We start from the raw sequence: 18083 nt of genomic DNA, 5'->3' as shown, positions 1-18083 counted from the left end.
TGTTGATTCTGTGATTCTGTGTGTGTGATTAGTCTAAGTGTTGGTGGTAAATGGCTGGCAGAAAGCAAAGAGCCTTGAGGATGACCTTGACAGAGGTCACTCTTACTGCTGTCATCAGTGTGACATGTCCCTAGCTGCCTGCCCTGACAGCTGCTTGTTCATCATGGGCTATGCAGAGCTGAGGTGGTCTGTTGCAGTAGCCCAGGACTGATGCCTGAGGCAGCACCTTCCAGAATTTCTCCTAAGCTGGCTCCTTGACCTGTTCCCAGCTGGAGGAGGGGAGGCACAAAGTGCGCTGTCAGTGAGTGCAGCGTGGCACACAGGCACCTGTGGTGCTTGATGTCTCCACAGCTCATCTGGCCAGGGAAACTGCCACCTCACTGCTGCTTTCTCTCTGTGTGCAGGTGAATGAGACATGGATGGAAGTGGGGCATAGAATCATAACAGTTGGAAAAGACCTCCAAGGTCATTGAGTCCAACCTGTGACCCAACAGTGCCAAGCCCACCACTAAGCAATGTCCCTCAGCACCACATCCATGTTTTGAATGCTTCCAGGGACAGTGATTCCACCACTTCCCTGGGCAGCCTGTTCCAGGGCTTAACCACTCTTTCAGTGTCCTGATGTCCAGCCTGTACCTCCACTGGCACAAATTGAGGCCATTTCCTTGGGAGAAGAGACTGACCCCTATGTGGCTCCAGCCTCCTTTCAGGGAGCTGTAGAGAGCCAGAAGGTTTCCCCTCAGCCTCCTTTTCTCCAGGCTGGACAACCCCAGTTCCCTGAGCTGCTCCTCATGGGACTTGTGCTCTAGACCCTTGCCCAGCTCCATTGCCCTTCTTTGGAGGTGGACACATCTTGTGCTTCCCTCTGGGCATCACCTGGAGCTGCTGAGCCCTGGCCCCCACTGGGGCTGGTCCTGGAGAGCTTGCTCCAGAGCGACTGGCAGCCCTGGTTCCAGGGAAATGGCTGTGCCCTGCTTTTGGTGGTGTAACCTGGTTCCTGATTGCCATCAGTGCTGGTGCTTGCCCCAGCATGAGCAGTGCACAGGATGTTTTGCAAAGCATTGGATTCATCCAGCAGGTTGAGAGATGTGTGGACTCTGAAGCAGAGGGCTACAGTGAGTGAGCTGCCCTGGAGCTCATTAGGAAGTTTGGTATCTTCTTTAGGAGCTCCCAGTGCTCTGCCAGGCACCAGTAAGCACTGGAGAGGGGCAGAGAAGCACCAACTTTTGGCAAGGTTGAGATCTTGCATGATAGTGAAACCTTTCTGAGCTGCAGCTGTGTTGTGGTGGTGATAAATGAACCATAATTTATTGCTTCAGCCATGTGTGGGTTTTACTGTAGCTGGAAGTGTTCTATACCTGGAAATAGTTCCCTGTTCTCTTCAGGTGTTTTTTCCCCCAATGGAAAAGGGGAGAAGTGATTGAAATGTTTGTGTAGTGCAGAGAAGCTGCCCTGGATAAGCAGCAAAGGTTGTACTTAGGAGTCTCTGCATCCCCAAGACCAAAGTACTCTCTCAGTGGAGCCTTGATGTGTGTTCTCATTCATGATTCTCTGCCAAGTGTGCAGTTGTGTTTATTCATGCAGCAAGGTGAAGACTCTGAAGGTTTAACTCCCATCAAGATAAGCCCAAGGATGAAATGATTTCCTCTGACATAACAGCTAGTAATTATTGGTCAGTGGATTAATAAGATTTGCAAGCACTTAATGAGATAAGCAAAGTGTTACTGTGTTACCAAACCCTGCAGAGGTAAATAGCTCACCTACACCTCTCCCCCTCGCTCTCTTTGGCTCCTGGTCACAACCAGGTGGCAACTCCCCTGTGTTTATACAGATGTTAGCTGCGTTCCCCACACCTTCTGCTTCCATGGCCCCTTCCTCTGGCCTTGGCAGTTCATCATCTCATCTCTAGCATTTCAAGACTCTTTTAAATTCATGGTTTTTTCCCCTTCCCAGCTCCAAACTCCAAGTTCAAGTTTCCTCCCAGGGGGTTCAAGTGAGCCTGGAGGGTGTCACCAGGTGGTGCCCTTGTGTTCAAGCCTTCTGCTTTCACCAGTGGTGTTGGTTCCAGGGTGGTTTGCTTCATCTGGAGCACAATTTTTTTTTTTTTCCCCAAGAGGCTGGTGAAATTAGATCTTCTTTGCAGGATTTGTGCTGCTGCCACCCAGCAGTAAACAGCACCCCTGGCCGGGAAAGGGTGCGGGGAGCCCTTAGGCCGGCGTCTCGTCTGTGTCGTCTCTCTCGTTCTGCTCCTTCGTCTGTGCCCCGAGCTCTAAGGAGGCTGTGTGCTTGCACAGCGTGTCCAGCAAGGACTTCCTGAAGGATTTGCAGAGGAAAAAATATATGAAGGGGTCCAGGCAGGCGTTGAGAGAGGTCAGCCAGAGCGTGCTCTCCTTCAGATAGAAGAGGGTCCTGCGAGCGGAGCACTCGAAGACGTCCCGCGTCTGGCTCAGGGTGTAGGGGATCCTGGTGAAGTGGAAGGGCACGAAGCAGATGAAGAACACCGCGATGATGATGAACACCTTCACCTTGACAGTCTTTTTGGATGCCTTGCCCGTGCCTCTGGTCCTCCTGTAGGACTTGTAGAGCTCCCTGCTGATGAGGATGTAGCAGACCACTATGACTGCCAGGCTGAGCCAGAAGATGAGCTGGCAGATGTAGTTCACCACCTCGTGCCAGACCAAGCCCAGGTCTGATTTCAGCAGGGCACACTTCTTAACGTTCCTGGGTGTCTGCTTCTTGTTGGACAGGATCATGTTGGGCAAGGAGAGGACAAACATGGATATCCAAATGGCTGTGGACAGGATCTTGGCCCCCAGGAGGCTCCTGGGCGTCGAGGTCCTGAAGGGCGAGGTGGCTTTCTGGTAGCGGTCGACGGTGATGAGGCCCAGGAAGAGAATGCTGATGTACATGGTGAAGTAGAAGACCACCTGGGTGACCTGGCACACAAACCCTCTCAGCACCCAGGACACCAGTTTGGCATCGCTCAGGATCTTGAACGGGAAGGTGAGGGTCATGAGGAAGTCCGAGATGACGGTGTTCTTGAGGAAGATGATGAAATGGGATTTGCTGGAGACCTTGAAGAAGACCCACATGGCCAGGCTGTTCATGGTGATGCCCACCAGGAACAGGATTGTGTAGAGCAAAGGGAAGATGACTTGGCTGACTCTGCTGTCGCTGGGGCAGCTGCTGTCGTTTCCAGGGCTGCTGAAGTTGCTTGTGGCTTTCATTTGCACTTTGGCTTTTTCTCCTCTCCCTAGGAAAAAAACAAAGCAGCAAGCAAAAAATGCTGAGTTCAGTCTGTCACAAGACTTCAGCTTTTTTAGTCTGCTTTAAATCTTTGTGGAGGGAACCATCTCTGGAGGTTTTGTCTGCTCTAAGTTGTATTTGATTTTACCAAGCATGCCAGGTTTTGCAGGAGAAGAGCGCTGGGTGGTGTACCCATGTTTGTGAGGTGGCCTGGATTCACCTTCCGTGACTGAAATTCTGAGGTGACCTTCTAGCCAAAGCTCCTGAACTTCCATCCAGGCCTCCTGAGCTTCCACCCTGGCCACCTGAGCTTCCACCATGGCCAGCTGACCTTCCACCCCAGCCTCCTGAGCTTTCCACACAGCTTTCCTGAGACCTACACTGCAGGGTGGCCGGGAGGGGCTGCTGGGGAGCATGGCACATTGCTCTGCACAAGGTGGGCAGGCTGGTGTGGCATGCTGTGCCATGCTGTGCCAGGAGCGAGGCCATTGTGCAGCACGCTGCAGTTGCCCTCATCTGATCCATACCTGCCTCTCTGCTCAGGGAGGAGGGAGGGAGGTCCCATTCTGCATCTTCCTGGTTTGGTACCAAGCTGTATCTAAACCCTCTGCAGCTGTGGGATTAGCAGTGCTGGGCTGGAGTGAAATGAATCAAATGCCTCTGTTCAGAGTCACAGACTGGTTTGGGTGGGAAGGGTCCTTTCAAGTTCATCCAGTCCACCCCTCTGCAGTTGGCAGGGACACCTGCAACCAGGGCACACTGCTCAGAGCCCCAGACAACCTGGTGCTTCATCAGCCAGTTCCCTGACATCCTCCTTACAGCCCTGCAAAGGTCTGGTCCTGTCTGTGAGACAGAAATAAATTGGTTTGTGCTTTGAAGCACCAAGCAGAGCCCAGTCCTTAAGGACCCTTCCCCAGCCCAAACCAAAGTGAGGGTTACCGTAGCTGCTGCTGAGGAGCCAGGAGTGGCTGTGGTGGGAGCTGCTGCTGCTGGAGGAGGGTTGCTGGTGCTTCCTCTATCTCCTCTCCATGGGGGCAGGCAGGAGAAGCCGTCTGTAGATCCCTTGGAGAAGGGAGCTGCTGGAAGAGCAGCTGCACATCCCAGTTCTGAAGCTCAGACCTCCCTCTGGCTTTGAGCTGGCCGGATAGCCAGAGACAGCTGCAAGCCCCAGGTGACCCTCTCGGAGCTTCTGCTTTTGTGTCCTCTAGAAGACAGAGAGAAAATAGCATTTTTAAGAGGAATTGGAGCTGTACTTCCTGCTTTTGGCCTACTGACTGTCATTATTTTTAAAGGGGAGCAGGTATTTTGTAAGGCTCTGCAACTTCTCTGAGCATAGAGTTGTCTCCTGTCTGCTGCCTCTTGGCTGTGTGGCTCTTCAACACACAGCCTTCTTCTCAAGAATGTCTCCCAGTAGCTGAAGGAAGCAGGGAGTGGTTGGTTTGGAGAAGGTATGTTGGAGAATATTTACACCTCACAGGGCTTGCAGAGCTGTGCTCCAGGTCTTTGCAGAACACAGAATTAACCAGGTTAGAAAAGACCTTTGAGATCTTCCAGCCCAACCTCTCAGCCAACAGCATTTGATCAACTAAACCGTGGCACCAAGTGCCTCATCCAGGTTTTTAAACACCTCCAGGGATGGTGACTCCACCACCTCCCTGGGCAGCACATTCCAATGGCCAATCTCTCTTGCTGGGAAGAACTTCTACCTGACATCCAGCCTAAACCTCCCTTGGCACAGCTTGAGACTGTGTCCTCTTGTTCTGTCACTGGTGGTTCTATCCAGTGCCTCACCACTCTATGATATACTTGATTAAAAGACTGAATGCAAGCAGTTACAGCTGAAGCCAGGCACGTTTCAATGCCTTTGGGATGTGCAAAATGGCATGTTAGGAGATGAGCTGTATCACTTTTTTCAGTGGAGCTGTAGGCAGAGGAATGCCTCACAGCTTCTAGACATCTGTCTTCTACTATGGGTATCAGTCCAGGGCACAGTGTGCATCCTCTGGCTCTGTCCTAATTGAATCTACAACATCAGCTGATGTTCCTCCCCTCTGTATTTTCACCCTCCTCTGCAGTGAGTTTGTTTGGCACTGCTTCCTCCCCACTGCTAGCCACAGGAGATGTGTTTTGTGATGAGGAGTTGGTGTTGGTGCAGTCTGGGCTGCTCAGGTTCACAGAATCACAGAATTTCAGGGTCTGGAAGGGACCTTGAAAGCTCATCCAGGCCAAACCCTCTGCCAGAGCAGCATCACATAGAGCAGATCACACAGGAACACATCCAGGTGGGTTTGGAATATCTCCAGAGAGGGAGACTCCACAGTCCCCCTGGGCAGCCTGTTCCAGGGTTCTGTCACCCTCACAGTGACAACACTTTTTCCTCATGTTTCTATGGACTTTCTATGCCTCAGCTTCCACCCCCTGTCCTGTCCTTGGGCATCACTGAGCTCTGGGCACTCACCCTGCACATCTTTATCAACATGAAGGAGGTCACCTCTCAGGCTCCTCCTCTCCAAGCTACAGAGCCACAGCTCAGTCTCTTCTCATGAGGAAGATGTTCCACTCCCTTAACCACTTTTGTGGTTGGCTTTCTGCAGGTGATGAGGGTAAATGGAGAAGAGGTTTCACTCCTGTCTGCTCTTTGCAGGATGAGTCCTCCAGCCATGAGTGCAACCAGCGCATGGTCCTGCTGTACGGTGTGGGCAAGGAGCGCGACGAAGCCAGGCATCAGCTGAAGAAGATCACCAAGGACATCCTCAAGATCCTCAACAAGAAGAGCACCACTGAGCTGGGTGGTGAGAGCTCTCAGCTGCTCTAGGGTAGCCTGTAGAGTATGGGAGCTGTGAAGGTGCTCAGGGAGCTGTCTGGAGCTGTGCACTGGAAGGTGTAATTTGGCTTTCATCCCTTTCACAGCCGCTGGCTGAGCTGCTGACCTCAGCCCTGCAACACCAGGCTGCTGCTCTGCCTGAGGCTGCACCAGGGTGGCACCAGGACAGCCACTGTGCTTACAGATCCCCATTTTAGAATCCTAGAATTGTCAGGGTTGGAAGGGACCTCAAGGATCAGCCAGTTCCAAGCCCCTTGCCATGGTAGGGATTGGAACCTCACACTAGAGCAGGTTGCTCACAGTCACATCCAGCCTGGCCTGAAAAGCCTCCAGGGATGAGGCTTCCACCACCTCCCTGGGCAACCTGTGCTAGTCTCTCACCACCCTCATGGGGAACTACTTCTTCCTAACATCCAATCTGAATCTATCCATTTCTAGTTTTGATCCACTCCCCCTGGGCCTATCCCTCCCTGACACCCTCAAAAGTCCCTCCCCAGCTTTCTTATAACCCCCTTCAGATACTGGAAGGCCACAATTAGGTCTCCTTGGAGCTTTCTCTTCTCCAGACCGAACAGCCCCAACTCTCTGTCTCTCTCCATAGCAGAGCAGCTCCAGCCCTCTGCTCCTCCTCGTGGCCCTTCTCTGGACACCGTCCAGCACCTCCAGAACTGGACACAGTGCTCCAGCTGGGGTCTCAGCAGAGTGAAGCAGAAGGGGAGAATCACTTCCCTCACCTTGCTGGCCACAATTCTCTTGCTGCAACCCAATCTCTGGTTGGCTTTCTGGGCTACAAGTATACACTGGGAGCTCATGTGGAGCTTCTCCTCCACCAGTGCCCATTAAACCAACCAGTACTCATTAAACCAACCAGTGTCCACCAGCGTGTCCATTAAACCAACCTGGCTGTGAGCGCCTGTGTTGGGCTAGAGCTGGGCATGGCAGGTCCTGGCTGCATCAAGCCAGTGACACACGTACCTTACCCTCCTAGTAAAACTCTGTGACTGTTTGCAGCCCTTTCTGGGTGTCATTTTGGTGCTTTGGAACAGCCTTGAGGTGGCTTTGTTGCTGCCCCACGCCGTGGTGTGTGTTTGTCCCAAGCCCAATGGGAAACTGGAGCAAGAGTCTTTCCGTAGTCATGGGGGAAGCTTATTAAGGTTTTCATTGTCTTCTAAATCAGTAATAATGCACAACTAGGGCTCCATTAAATAGAAAATGACCAAATTATTATCATTTTTTTCTTGTTGATATTTGTGAAGTTGGGGATGAAGGGCAAAAAGCCAGGAGGATCAAGCAAGAGGCGTTTCCAAGCCTGGAGACTGTGTTCACAAAGCTGCAGCAGCTGTCCTACTTCGATCAACATCAAGTGACATCTCAGGTACTTCCCTTGTGTGAAATTGTGGCATTTTTGTGCTGCAAAGAAGAGGCAAAGCGCCAAGTTTTTCCTGGTGCTTTGTATCCCCCCCAAGAATTTTCAGTGCTCTGCTTCTTCACAGGCAGAAGGGGGAAGAAAAAAAACCCAAACTGCTGCCTTGCCATTCTGAATGAGCTGCTTGGGTAGATCACTGGGGGCTGGTTTGCTTTGTGTGGGGAGGTTTGTAGTGCAAGAAGCTTTCTGGGTAGTGGATTTTTCAGTGGCAAGTTGGGAAGTAGTTTTGCCTCACTTTCCATGGCCAGCTTTGTTTGGGGCTGATTGGTAAGTTAGAGAGCTACTAATCATAGAATCATAGAATGGGCTGGGTTGGAAGGGACCTCCAAAGGTTGTCTAGTCCAGATCCTCCTCTAGATCAGAGCCTCACCTTGAATATCTCCAGAGATGGAGCCTCAACCACTTCCCTGAGCAACCCGTTCCAGTGTTCCACCAGCCTCATAGCCAAGAACTCTTACCTAACATCCAATCTAAATCTACTCCTCTCTATTTTGAAGCCATTGCCCCTGGTCCTGCAGGCTTTTGTAAACAGTCTCTCTCCATCCTTCATATAGGTCCCCTTCAGGTACTGGAAAGCTGCTATTGGATCCCCCTGGAGCCTTCTCTTCTCCAGGCTGAACACCCCCAGCTCCCTCAGCCTGTCCTTGTAGCAGAGGTGCTCCAAGCCCCTGGTCATTTTGGTGGCCTTCCTCTGGACCTGCTCCATCAGGTCCATGTCCTTCCTATATTGAGGGCTCCAGACCTGTGCATAGTACTCCAGGTGAGGTCACACCAGAGCAGAGCAAAGTGGCTGAATCACCTCTCTGGATGCCCTCTCTTGCCTGTGTGTGAGCTGTGTCACTCTGTTCATGAAGGACAAGGAACTCCGCAGTGTGTTTGTGGGACAAACTGTGTCTCTTTGGGAGGCTGGTGGATAATGACAGGCTGTTCTTGCCTGGATATTAGAATTCACAGGCAACCTCTGCTGCTCAGAACTGTGCCAGTGGCTGCCTGGAGAACACAGAGAGTTGGTTTTAAATGGCCAGTTCTCCTGGTTTGTCTTTGGGCTTTGCAAGAGTGCAAATGCATCAGCATGGGAGGTCATTCTTGCCTTTGTCAGGTGTTTGAGTGTATTTTAATAACTGGAGGCTAACACAAAGTGCAGAGAGAGGTAGACACCTGATCATTTATAGGGCATCCCTGGATCTGTTTTTTTGAGTGGATTTATTCCATGTTTTGCTAGCAGGACTAGAGGCTATTAATTATCTGCCAGAGAAAGGGGGAGATGCTCCATCCCTGGAACCATTCCAGGTCAGGTTGTCTGGGGTTCTGAGCAACCTGCTCTAGTTGCAGATTTCCTTTCTCACTGCAGGGGGGTTGGACTAGCACAGATCTCATCACTGTGCACACCTCTTGGAGGGGGCCATGAATATGAGCAGGGGGTTGGAGCAGCTCTGCTGAGGACAGGCTGAGGGAGCTGGGGGTGTTCAGCCTGGAGAAGAGGAGGCTCTGGGGAGACCTAATAGCAGCCTTCCAGTACCTGAAGGGGACTACCAGAAGGATGGAGAGAGATTGTTTGCAAAGGCCTGCAGTGATAGGGCAAGGGGAAATGGCTTCAAAGTAGAGAAGAGCAGATTTAGATTGGATGTTAGGAACAGATTCTTTACCGTGAGGGTGGTGGAACACTGGAACATGTTGCCCAGGAAGGTGGTTGAGGCCCTTCCCTGGAGATATTCAAGGTGAGGCTCAATGAGGCTCTGGCCAAGCTGATCTAGTTGGGGATGTCCCTGCTGACTGCAGAGGGGGTTGGACTGGATGACCTTTGGAGGTCCCTTCCAACCCATTCTATGACCAGAGGACCTTGAAAGGTCCCTTCCAACCTAAAGCTGTCTGTGACTCGAGCTGAAAGCCATCAATAACAAAAAAGAAACCACAGTGCCGTAACTTGGAAAGAAAAATGATTTTGCCTCTTCTATCAAGCACAAACCCCCACAGACTGAAAATTGGAGTTGCTGGTGTTAAGAGCAGCTTGCCTCTTGCTGTGAAGCAGCAGAACAGCACTGTCTTTGCTGGCAGGTCTGAGAAGTGTGCTGGCTTAGCACTGCCAGGGAGGTGCAGGGTAGCAGAGTCTGGTTTGGTAGCACTTATACCCGCAGGATGCTGTCAGCACTTAGGGCCCAGGCTCTGTGGAGCGCTGTGTGCCCCCCAGGAGCCCTCAGTGACTCACTGCCCAACACTGCTTTTCACAGATCTCCAGTAATGTCCTGGAACAGATCACAAGCTTTGCCTCAGGAACGTCCTATCACCTCCCCTTGGCTCACCACATCCAGCTCATCTTCGATCTGATGGAGCCGGCGCTGAACATCAATGGCCTGATAGACTTTGCCATACAGGCAAGCAGAGGTGGTGCTGGGGGGGGGTGCCAGGCTGGAGCTGTGAGGCCTTTTCTGGGAAACCAGAAAACCCCAAGGGCTGGGCTCTGCATGCTCCTCATTTGCTGCCAGTTTCCTGTCCTCAGAAACAGAGTGCCAGACACTTCCCTATCTGTCTGTGACAGCCGCGGAGAGGCACTGGCTGTGGTTGATTTTCACATCTTTCAAAGCACAGAGCATTTTAGGAAGGACTTCACTGTGTCAGACTGCACCACTCCATTGAACAGGAAAGTTCCAGTGCCCAAATGCCAAGGATTGCTGGAGAGCAGTTCTGAGGCTGATTTTTACACTTTGTTTCCCCCCTGCCTTCCCTTGCTCTGCAGCGAGGAAGGAATTCCCTCTCCGTTTGCCACAGAGCTTTCCCTTGATGCATTTTATTCTGCACCTCTGTGTCAGACTGCACCACTCCATGGCACAGGAAAGTGTCATAGAATTGTCAGGATTGGAAGGGACCTTAAGGCTCATCCAGTTCCAGCCCCACTGCCATGGGCAGGAATGCCTCATACTAAATCAGGCTGCTTAGAGCCACATCCAGCCTGGCCGTAAACACCTCCAAGGATGAGGCTTCCACCACCTCCCTGGGCAACCTGTTCCAGTGTCTCACCACCCTCATGAGGAAGGTTTCCAGTGCCCCAAGTGCCAAACATTGCTGGAGAGCAGTTCTGAGGCTGATTTTTACACTGTTTCCCCCCTGCCCTCCCTTGCTCTGCAGTGAGTAAGGGATTTCCTCTCCGTTTGCCACAGAGCTTTTCCTTGATGCACTTTTTCCCTCTGTTTAGCTTGTAAGCTCTTCTCAGCTCTTCCTTTTGCTCTCTTGCAGCTGCTGAACGAGCTGAGCGTGGTGGAGGCAGAGCTGCTGCTGAAGTCATCCAGCCTGGCAGGCAGCTACACCACAGGGCTGTGTGTGTGCATCGTGGCTGTGCTGCGGCGCTACCATGCCTGCCTCATCCTCAATGCCGAGCAGACCGCTCAGGTCTTCGAAGGGTTGGTGCCAGCTGCAACCCTCCAAACAGGGTTGTTGGGTTTTTTGCTCTTCTCAGTGAGGTGTTTAGGTTTAGTGATGACTCAGCTCTGCAGCCCAGTGGGTGAACTTGGGAAAGAAGGAGCTGTGTGTCTTAGGGCAACTGGCACAAGCTGGAAGCCAGGAGGTTCCAGCTGGACAGCAGGAGAAAATTATTTGCTGTGAGAGTGCTGGAGCCCTGGAGCAGATGGGTTGTGGAGTCTCTTTCTCTGGAGAGATTCCAACCCCACCCTGGATATTGTGTTGCTGGGCAGCTGCTGTGGGTGACCCTGCTTTAGCAGTGGGGTTGGGACAGGATCATCTCCAAATGTCCCTTCACAGAATCACAGAATGTTAGGGGCTGGAGGGCACCTCGAGAGATCATCCAGGCCAACCCCCCTGCCAGAGCAGCATCACCTAGAGCAGATCACACAGGAACACAACCAGGCAGGTCTTGAGTATCTCCAGAGAGGGAGACTCCATAACCCCCTGGGCAGCCTGCTCCAGTGTCCTGTCACCCTCACAGGGAAATAATTCTTCCTCCCAAGCCCTGGAAATGACCATTCTGTGACTTCCAACCCACTCACCCCATTCTGCCCTGCACTCTCCCAGGCCTCCTCTGACCTCTCCTTCCCAGGCCCAGGCAAGCACACAGGTGACACCAGACTTCACCTGAGCCCCCCCAGCCCCTGGACACAAGTGTCAGGACAGTGGGCAGCTAGTGGTGGGGTTTCTGTGATGTATGAGAGCTGTTTCTGAGGTAAGCTCAGGCTGCTGTTGTTTTGCAGGCTGTGCGGGGTGGTGAAGCACGTCGTGAACCCCTCCGAGTGCTCCTCCCCAGAAAGGTGCATTTTAGCTTACCTCTATGATCTCTACGTGTCCTGCAGCCACCTGAGGAGCAAGTTTGGAGACCTCTTCAGGTGGGTGGCAGTGGAAAGGTTCTCCCCACAGCCTGATGCAGGCTGCTGTGCTGGCAGCTCCCTTTGCTCTCTGTGGAGAGCACTCCGTGGCCTTTGCTGCTTTCCCTTCACTGCAGCTCTCTTGCCCATGCCAGGGTGGTGGCACAATGTGTGGTCCTCAGCCCCTGAAGCCTGTGCAGGTAGCTGCTGTGGAGGAGCAGGGGCTGAGGTTAGCTTGAGGGCTCACTGCAGCATGCAGCCAGCAGGTGTGGGGGAAGGGAACTGAGTACAGAATACAGAATTAACCCGGTTGGAAAAGACCTTTGAGATCATCCAGTCCAGCCTCTCACCCAATGCCATCTCATCAACTAAGCCATGGCACCAAGTGCCTCATACAGGCTCTTTTTAAACACTCCCAGGGATGGTGACTCCACCACCTCCCTGGCACCATCAGCACCAGGATGGCTGCTGAGGGCAACCTCCCCTCGCACCTTCCCCATCCCAGGTTATGATGTTCCTGATTTGGTTCCTAGGACACATCAGCAAATTGGCTCTTGGCACATAGAGCTTTGGGTAGAGAAATCCCAAGATCTTGGCTGCTGCAGCCACAGTTCTCTATTGAACAGTTGCTTTGATGTGGGGACAGGCACAAACATGTCTGAGTTTGTGAGGGCTGATCTTCAGATGTTCAGTTTCTTGGTTTTTTAAATGAAAACAGAATGACTTTAGGTCCCCTGTGTGCTGTGGTTTGGGCTCTTACTTTTTAAAGGGGGAGTGGAAACCTTTCTGATGCAGATAGGCATCTAGTGAGAGTCACAAACCACTTCAGTTGCTGTTTCCCCTCCTGGTTTATACCTGAGGTTTGGGTTTGTGTACTTTGGCGCTGTGGTTTTCATTTCATAGGGAGCAGGAGAGGAGTTCTCAGTCATGATCTTAATAGTTTAATGGGTTTACAAAGACATAGTTTCATAGTTTCATTCAGGGTTGGAAGGGACCACAAGGATCATCTAGTTCCAACCCCCCTGCCATGGGCAGGGACACCCCACACTAGATCAGGCTGGACAGAGCCTCATCCAGCCTGGGCTTAAACACCCCCAGGGACAGGGCCTCGACCACCTCCCTGCACAACACATTCCAGGGTTTCACCACTCTCATGGTGAAGAACCTCCTCCTCACATCTAGCCTGAATCTCCCCACCTCCAGCTTCATTCCATTCCCCCTAGTCCTATCACTACCTGAGATCCTGAGAAGTCCTTCCCCAGCCTTCCTGTAGGCCCCCTTCAGATACTGGAAGGCCACAATTAGGTCACCTGGGAGCCTTCTCTTCTGCAGACTGAACAGCCCCAACTCCTTCAGTCTGTCCTCGTAGGAGAGGTGCTCCAGCCCTCTGCTCATCCTCCTGGCCCTTCTCTGGGCACCTTCCAGCACCTCCACATCCCTCTTGTAATAGGGGCTCCAGAACTGGACACAGTACTCCAGGTGGGGTCTCACCAGGGCTGAGTAGAGGGGGAGGATCACCTCCCTCGACCTGCTGGCCACACTTCTCCTGATGCAGCCCAGGATCTGATTGGCTTTGCAGGCTGCAAGTGCACACTGAGAGCTCATGTTGAGCTTTTTGTCCACCAGCACCCCCAAGACTCTCTCCTCAGGGCTACTTTCCAGCCAGTCACTGCCCAGCCTGGATTTGTGCCTGGGATTGCCTCGACCCAGATGCAGGACCCTGCACTTGCTCTTATTGAACCTCATGAGGTTGGCTTGTGCCCACCTCTCCAGCCTGTCAAGGTCCCTCTGGATGGCCTCCCTTCCCTCCAGCATGTCTGCTGCACCACACAGCTTGGTGTCATCAGCAAACTTGCTGAGGGTGCACTCAATGCCACTGTCCATGTCCCCCACAGAGATGTTGAACAAGACAGGTCCCAGGACTGATCCCTGAGGGACTCCGCTTGTCACTGGCCTCCACTGGGACATGGAGCCATTGACAGCCACTCTTTGGGTGCAGCCATCAAGCCAGTTCCTTATCCATCTAGTGGTCCACCCATCAAACCCATGTGTCACCAGTTTGGAGCCCAGGATGTGGTGTGGGACAGTGTCGAAGGCTTTGCTCAGCTCCAGGTAAACGACATCAGTTGCTCGCCCCTCAGCTATTAATTTTGTCAGCTGCTCATAGAAGGCCACCAGGTTGGTCAGGCAGGATTTGCCCTTGGCAAAGCCATGCTGACTGTTCCCAATCACCTCTTCACTATTCTTTTGAGCGAGTAGTGACTTCAGGAGGATCTGCTCCATGATCTTTCCAGGCACAGAGGTGAGACTGACTGGCCTGTAGTTCCCTGGTTCCTCCTTCTTGCCCTTTTTGAAGATGGGGGCAATGTTTCCCCTTTTCCAGTCTGTGGGGACTGCCCCAGACTGCCAGGACTTTTGAAATATAATAGAGAGGGGTTTAGCAACCTCCTCTGCCAGTTCTCTCAGCACCCGTGGGTGTAACCTGTCGGGTCCCATGGACTTGAACACTTTCAGGTTCTTCAGATGATCATGAACCTGATCTGCACTTACCATGGGCAGTTCTTCCTCCCTGTCCCTGGCATTGTCTTCCATAACATCAGGAGTGTGGCTAGAGGCCCTTGCAGTGAAGACTGAGGTAAAGAAGTTATTAAGTACCTCAGCCTTGTCCTCATCACTTGTGACCATGTCACCAGTTTCCTTTCTGAGGGGGCCCACACCTTCCCTAGGCTTCTTCTTCCCATTCATATACCTGTAGAAGTTCTTAGTGTTCCCTTTAATCTCCCTGGCTAGATTCAATTCAAACTCTGCTTTGGCTTTCCTAACCAGGACTCTTGCTGCTGGGGCAGCTTCCTTATATTCCCCCTGTTCTACCTGTCCTTCTCTCCACTGCCTGTAGAGTTTCCTTTTAAGTAATAGTGTGTCCAGTAGCTCCTTGCCCATCCAGGCAGGCCTCCTAGCATTCTTACCTGCTTTTCTCTTTGTTGGTACACAGAACTCCTGGACACAGAGGAGGTGGTCCTTGAATACTGACCAGCTGTCCTGGGTCCCTCTTCCCTCCAGGGCTTTGTCCCACGACACTTTGGCTAGCAGATCCCTGAAGCAATCAAAATCTGCACACCTAAAGTCTAGGGTCGTGAGCTTGGAATACTTCCTCCTGATGGCCCTGAGGATGTTAAATTCAACTGCTTCATGGTCACTGCAGCCAAGGCTGTCTCTGAGCCTCACATTGCTTACCAGCCCTTCCCTGTTGGTGAGAACAAGGTCCAGCATAGCACCATTTCTTGTTGGTTCCTCTACCATTTGGAGGAGGAAGTTGTCTTCTATGCAGTCCAGGAACATCCTGGATTGCTGGTGCCTTGCTGTGTTGTCCCTCCAGCAGATGTCCGGGTGGTTGAAATCACCCATGAGGACCAGGGCTTGTGACCTGGAAGCCGCTTCTATTTGCCTGTGGAGGGCCTCATCTGCTTGGATCTGCTGGTCAGGTGGCCTGTAGGAGACCCCCACAGTAATATCTCCTTCCCCTGTCCTGCCTTTAATTTTAACCCATACGCTCTCAACTAGCTCATCATCCCTCCCCAGTTGGAGCTCCAATGATTCCAACTGGCTATTGACATAGAGGGCAATGCCTCCTCCTCTCCTTCCCTGCCTATCCTTCCTAAAGAGTTTATACCCATCTATGCCTACATCCCAGTCATGGGATTCATCCCACCAAGTTTCAGTAACAGCCACTATGTCGTGGCATCCCAGCAGCACAGTGGCCCTTACCTCATCCTGTTTGTTGCCCAAGCTGCGCGCATTCGCATAGAAGCACTTCAGCTGGGCTGGCCCTGGCCTCCTCTTGTGCCAAATCCCCTCGGTTTCCACTGAATGTCCTGGTGGATCATTCATGGCTTGCCTCAGGGCAGCAAGTTGAGAGCCCTTACCAGCTCTCCTTCTCTCTACTGCTGGTGAGCTGCCCCTCTGTTTGTCACCGGCCAGCAGGAGACTATTAACCCCTTGCCCCTTCAAATCTAGTTTAAAGCCCTATCCATGAGCCCTGCCAATTCCTGCCCCAGGATTCTTATCCCCCTCTGGGACAAGTGTGTCCCATGAGTTGTTTTCAGCTCTGGTGCCTTGAAAACCAATCCATGATTGTGGAACCCAAAGCCCTGTCGATGGCACCAGCCCCTGAGCCATGAATTGATCTGTCGGCCCTTCCTCAGTGTGTCCTCATCCATTGCTGACGTTAGAGGGATAGTAGAGAACACGACTTGAGCCCCTGATCCCTTTAGCATTTGCCCTAAGGTTCTGAAGTCTTTTTTAATGGATTGTGAGCCTCTCATTGTTACACTGTCACTGCCCACCTGAAAGACCAGCAGTGGGTAGTAGTCTGAAGGACTCACGAGGTTGGGAATTCTATCTACAACGTCTTTTACTTGGGCACCAGGGAGGCAGCTGACCACTCTATGAAATTGGTCTGGTCTGCATATTGGGCCCTCTGTTCCCCTCAGTAGGGAGTCTCCTATGACGATGACCCTGCGAGGTTTCTTTTCTGGGTAAGTTTTGATGGCTGGCCTGAGGCAACCTGTCATTGGTGCAGCTTCTGACCTTCTTGAGTCCAAGAACAGCCAGATTTAGTATGAGAAACACTAGGGAAGAAAGAAATGCAGAGAAGAGCTACAGAAGTGTCTTAGCTGTGTGTTCATTTTTTGCTTCAAGCCTGGTCTGGTCTGGTCTGGTCTGGTCTGGTCTGGTCTATCCTATCCTATCCTATCCTATCCTATCCTATCCTATCCTATCCTATCCTATCCTATCCTATCCTATCCTATCCTATCCTATCCTATCCTATCCTATCCTATCCTAAATTCAGTACCACAATAAGAAATAACATTTTTGTTAACACTAACCAACAAATCAGCATCTCTGAACACACAGGTATTGAAGGGATTAAGAGAAGGCTCCAAGGAGACCTCATTGTTGCCTTCCAGTAGCTGAAGGGGGCTCCAAGAAAGCTGGGGAGGGACTTTTGAGGGTGTCAGGGAAGGATAGGACTGGGGGGAATGGAGCAAAAGTAGAAGTGGGGAGATTGAGATTGGATGTTAGGAAGAAGTTGTTCCCCATGAGGGTGATGAGAGACTGGCACAGGTTGCCCAGGGAGGTGCCCTGGTGGAAGCCTCATGCCTGGAGGTTTTTAAGGCCAGGCTGGATGTGGCTGTGAGCAACCTGCTGTGGTGTGAGGTGTCCCTGCCCATGGCAGGGAGGTTGGATCTGGCTGACCCTTGAGGTCCCTTCCAACCCTGGCAATTCCCTGACTCCTTGTGATGTGCAGCCTCTTGCTTTTAGACAAAAGGGACCAGAACTTCTCTGCAAATGGGTAGTGAATTTCTCTGTCCAGTTTTTCAACAACTGGGTGAAGACAATCCTACCCTCATTGTCTTCTTGGTCTCCTTGCAACAGCTGGCCCACAGCCAAGTCCAGCCCTCTGTACACCACAGCTCTTCTCACTCCCTTTCAGCAGGCTCCAGCTGAGCTATTTCTGCCTTTCAGTCATTTTTGTAGCCACAATAAAATGCAGTTTAGAAATGTCCAGATGCAGAGACTTACCTCCTGTGTGCTGCAGTGCCTCCAAGATCTTCTTCTAACCTTCCCCACAGGCTTTCTGCTGGCTGGGCTTTGCTGAGTGAGCAGCAGGTTTCACTTTGAGCCTGGGCTGGTTGCTTGAGTTCACCAAAGTTCCTCTTTCTTAAGTCATTCCTTCACTTTTTTTTAGCTCTTATCTCCTGACCACTCCCTGGTGCTGCTTCTGCTCCAAGCAGCTTCAGGGGCTGCTTTGCTCACTTCCCCCCCAGAACTGTCTCCTTTGGGTTTTGGACCTTTCTGTCTGTGGTCCATGGGGTCTGTGGGGCAGAGGCTGTGGTGATGGAGTGTGGGGGCCCTGTGGGAACCCAGACACTGCTCCCAGATGCCTGCCACAGGAGGAAGCTCTTCTGCTCTGGTTGGTTGTCTGTCTTTGCTGTCACCCTGGCTGCTAGAGCAAAGAGTCAATGTCAGACGTTGCCCTTCCTGTAGATTAATGACCCTGCTGATGGCCTCTTCCTCCTGCACTGGAGCAGGGTGACAGGATGTCCCCAGGGCCCTCCAAGACCCTGCTGATGGTCTTTTTCTCCTCGACTGGAGCAGGGTGACAGTGTGTCCCTAGGAGCCTACCAGACCCTGCTGATGGTCTCTTCCTCCTGCCCTGGAGCTCCCAGTGAGGAGCACGGTGACAGCGTGTCCCCAGGAGCCTACCAGACCCTGC

General features: G+C 52.2%; 2 protein-coding genes across 3 annotated transcripts in view; one reads left to right on the top strand and one right to left on the bottom strand.

The window, feature by feature from the left end:
* Positions 1–18083, top strand: part of MED12L (mediator complex subunit 12L) — a 146472-nt gene that overhangs the window by 98628 nt on the left and 29761 nt on the right. The window contains exons 16-20 of the mRNA XM_068144913.1: positions 5891–6038; positions 7327–7445; positions 9725–9868; positions 10728–10891; positions 11696–11827. Coding sequence (XP_068001014.1) covers positions 5891–6038; positions 7327–7445; positions 9725–9868; positions 10728–10891; positions 11696–11827 — 707 coding nt within the window. The remainder of the gene's footprint in view (positions 1–5890; positions 6039–7326; positions 7446–9724; positions 9869–10727; positions 10892–11695; positions 11828–18083) is intronic.
* P2RY12 (purinergic receptor P2Y12) lies at positions 1557–17493 on the bottom strand. Of its 2 annotated transcripts, XM_068144911.1 has the most exons (4): positions 17390–17493; positions 11769–12013; positions 4186–4450; positions 1557–3253 (listed from the first exon to the last, which is right to left on the bottom strand). In XM_068144911.1, exon 4 carries the CDS (start codon positions 3225–3227, stop codon positions 2208–2210), a length of 1020 nt encoding a protein of 339 aa, XP_068001012.1. In that variant the 5' UTR covers positions 3228–3253; positions 4186–4450; positions 11769–12013; positions 17390–17493; the 3' UTR covers positions 1557–2207. The 2 variants fall into 2 exon arrangements, with proteins under 2 accessions (XP_068001012.1, XP_068001013.1); XM_068144912.1 differs by lacking the exon at positions 11769–12013.

Source organism: Melanerpes formicivorus, unplaced genomic scaffold (genome assembly GCF_026170545.1).
Source record: "Melanerpes formicivorus ecotype bairdi unplaced genomic scaffold, bMelFor1.0.p_v2 SCAF_12, whole genome shotgun sequence".
Taxonomy (NCBI): Eukaryota; Metazoa; Chordata; class Aves; order Piciformes; family Picidae; genus Melanerpes; species Melanerpes formicivorus.
The sequence above is the reverse complement of the archived record's forward strand: the minus strand, read 5'-3'. Positions and strand labels throughout refer to the sequence as shown.

What these genes read in the sequence shown, in the direction of transcription:
- P2RY12 (XM_068144911.1), bottom strand. Translation starts at nt 3,227, where the DNA reads ATGAAAGCCACAAGCAACTTCAGCAGCCCTGGAAACGACAGCAGCTGC.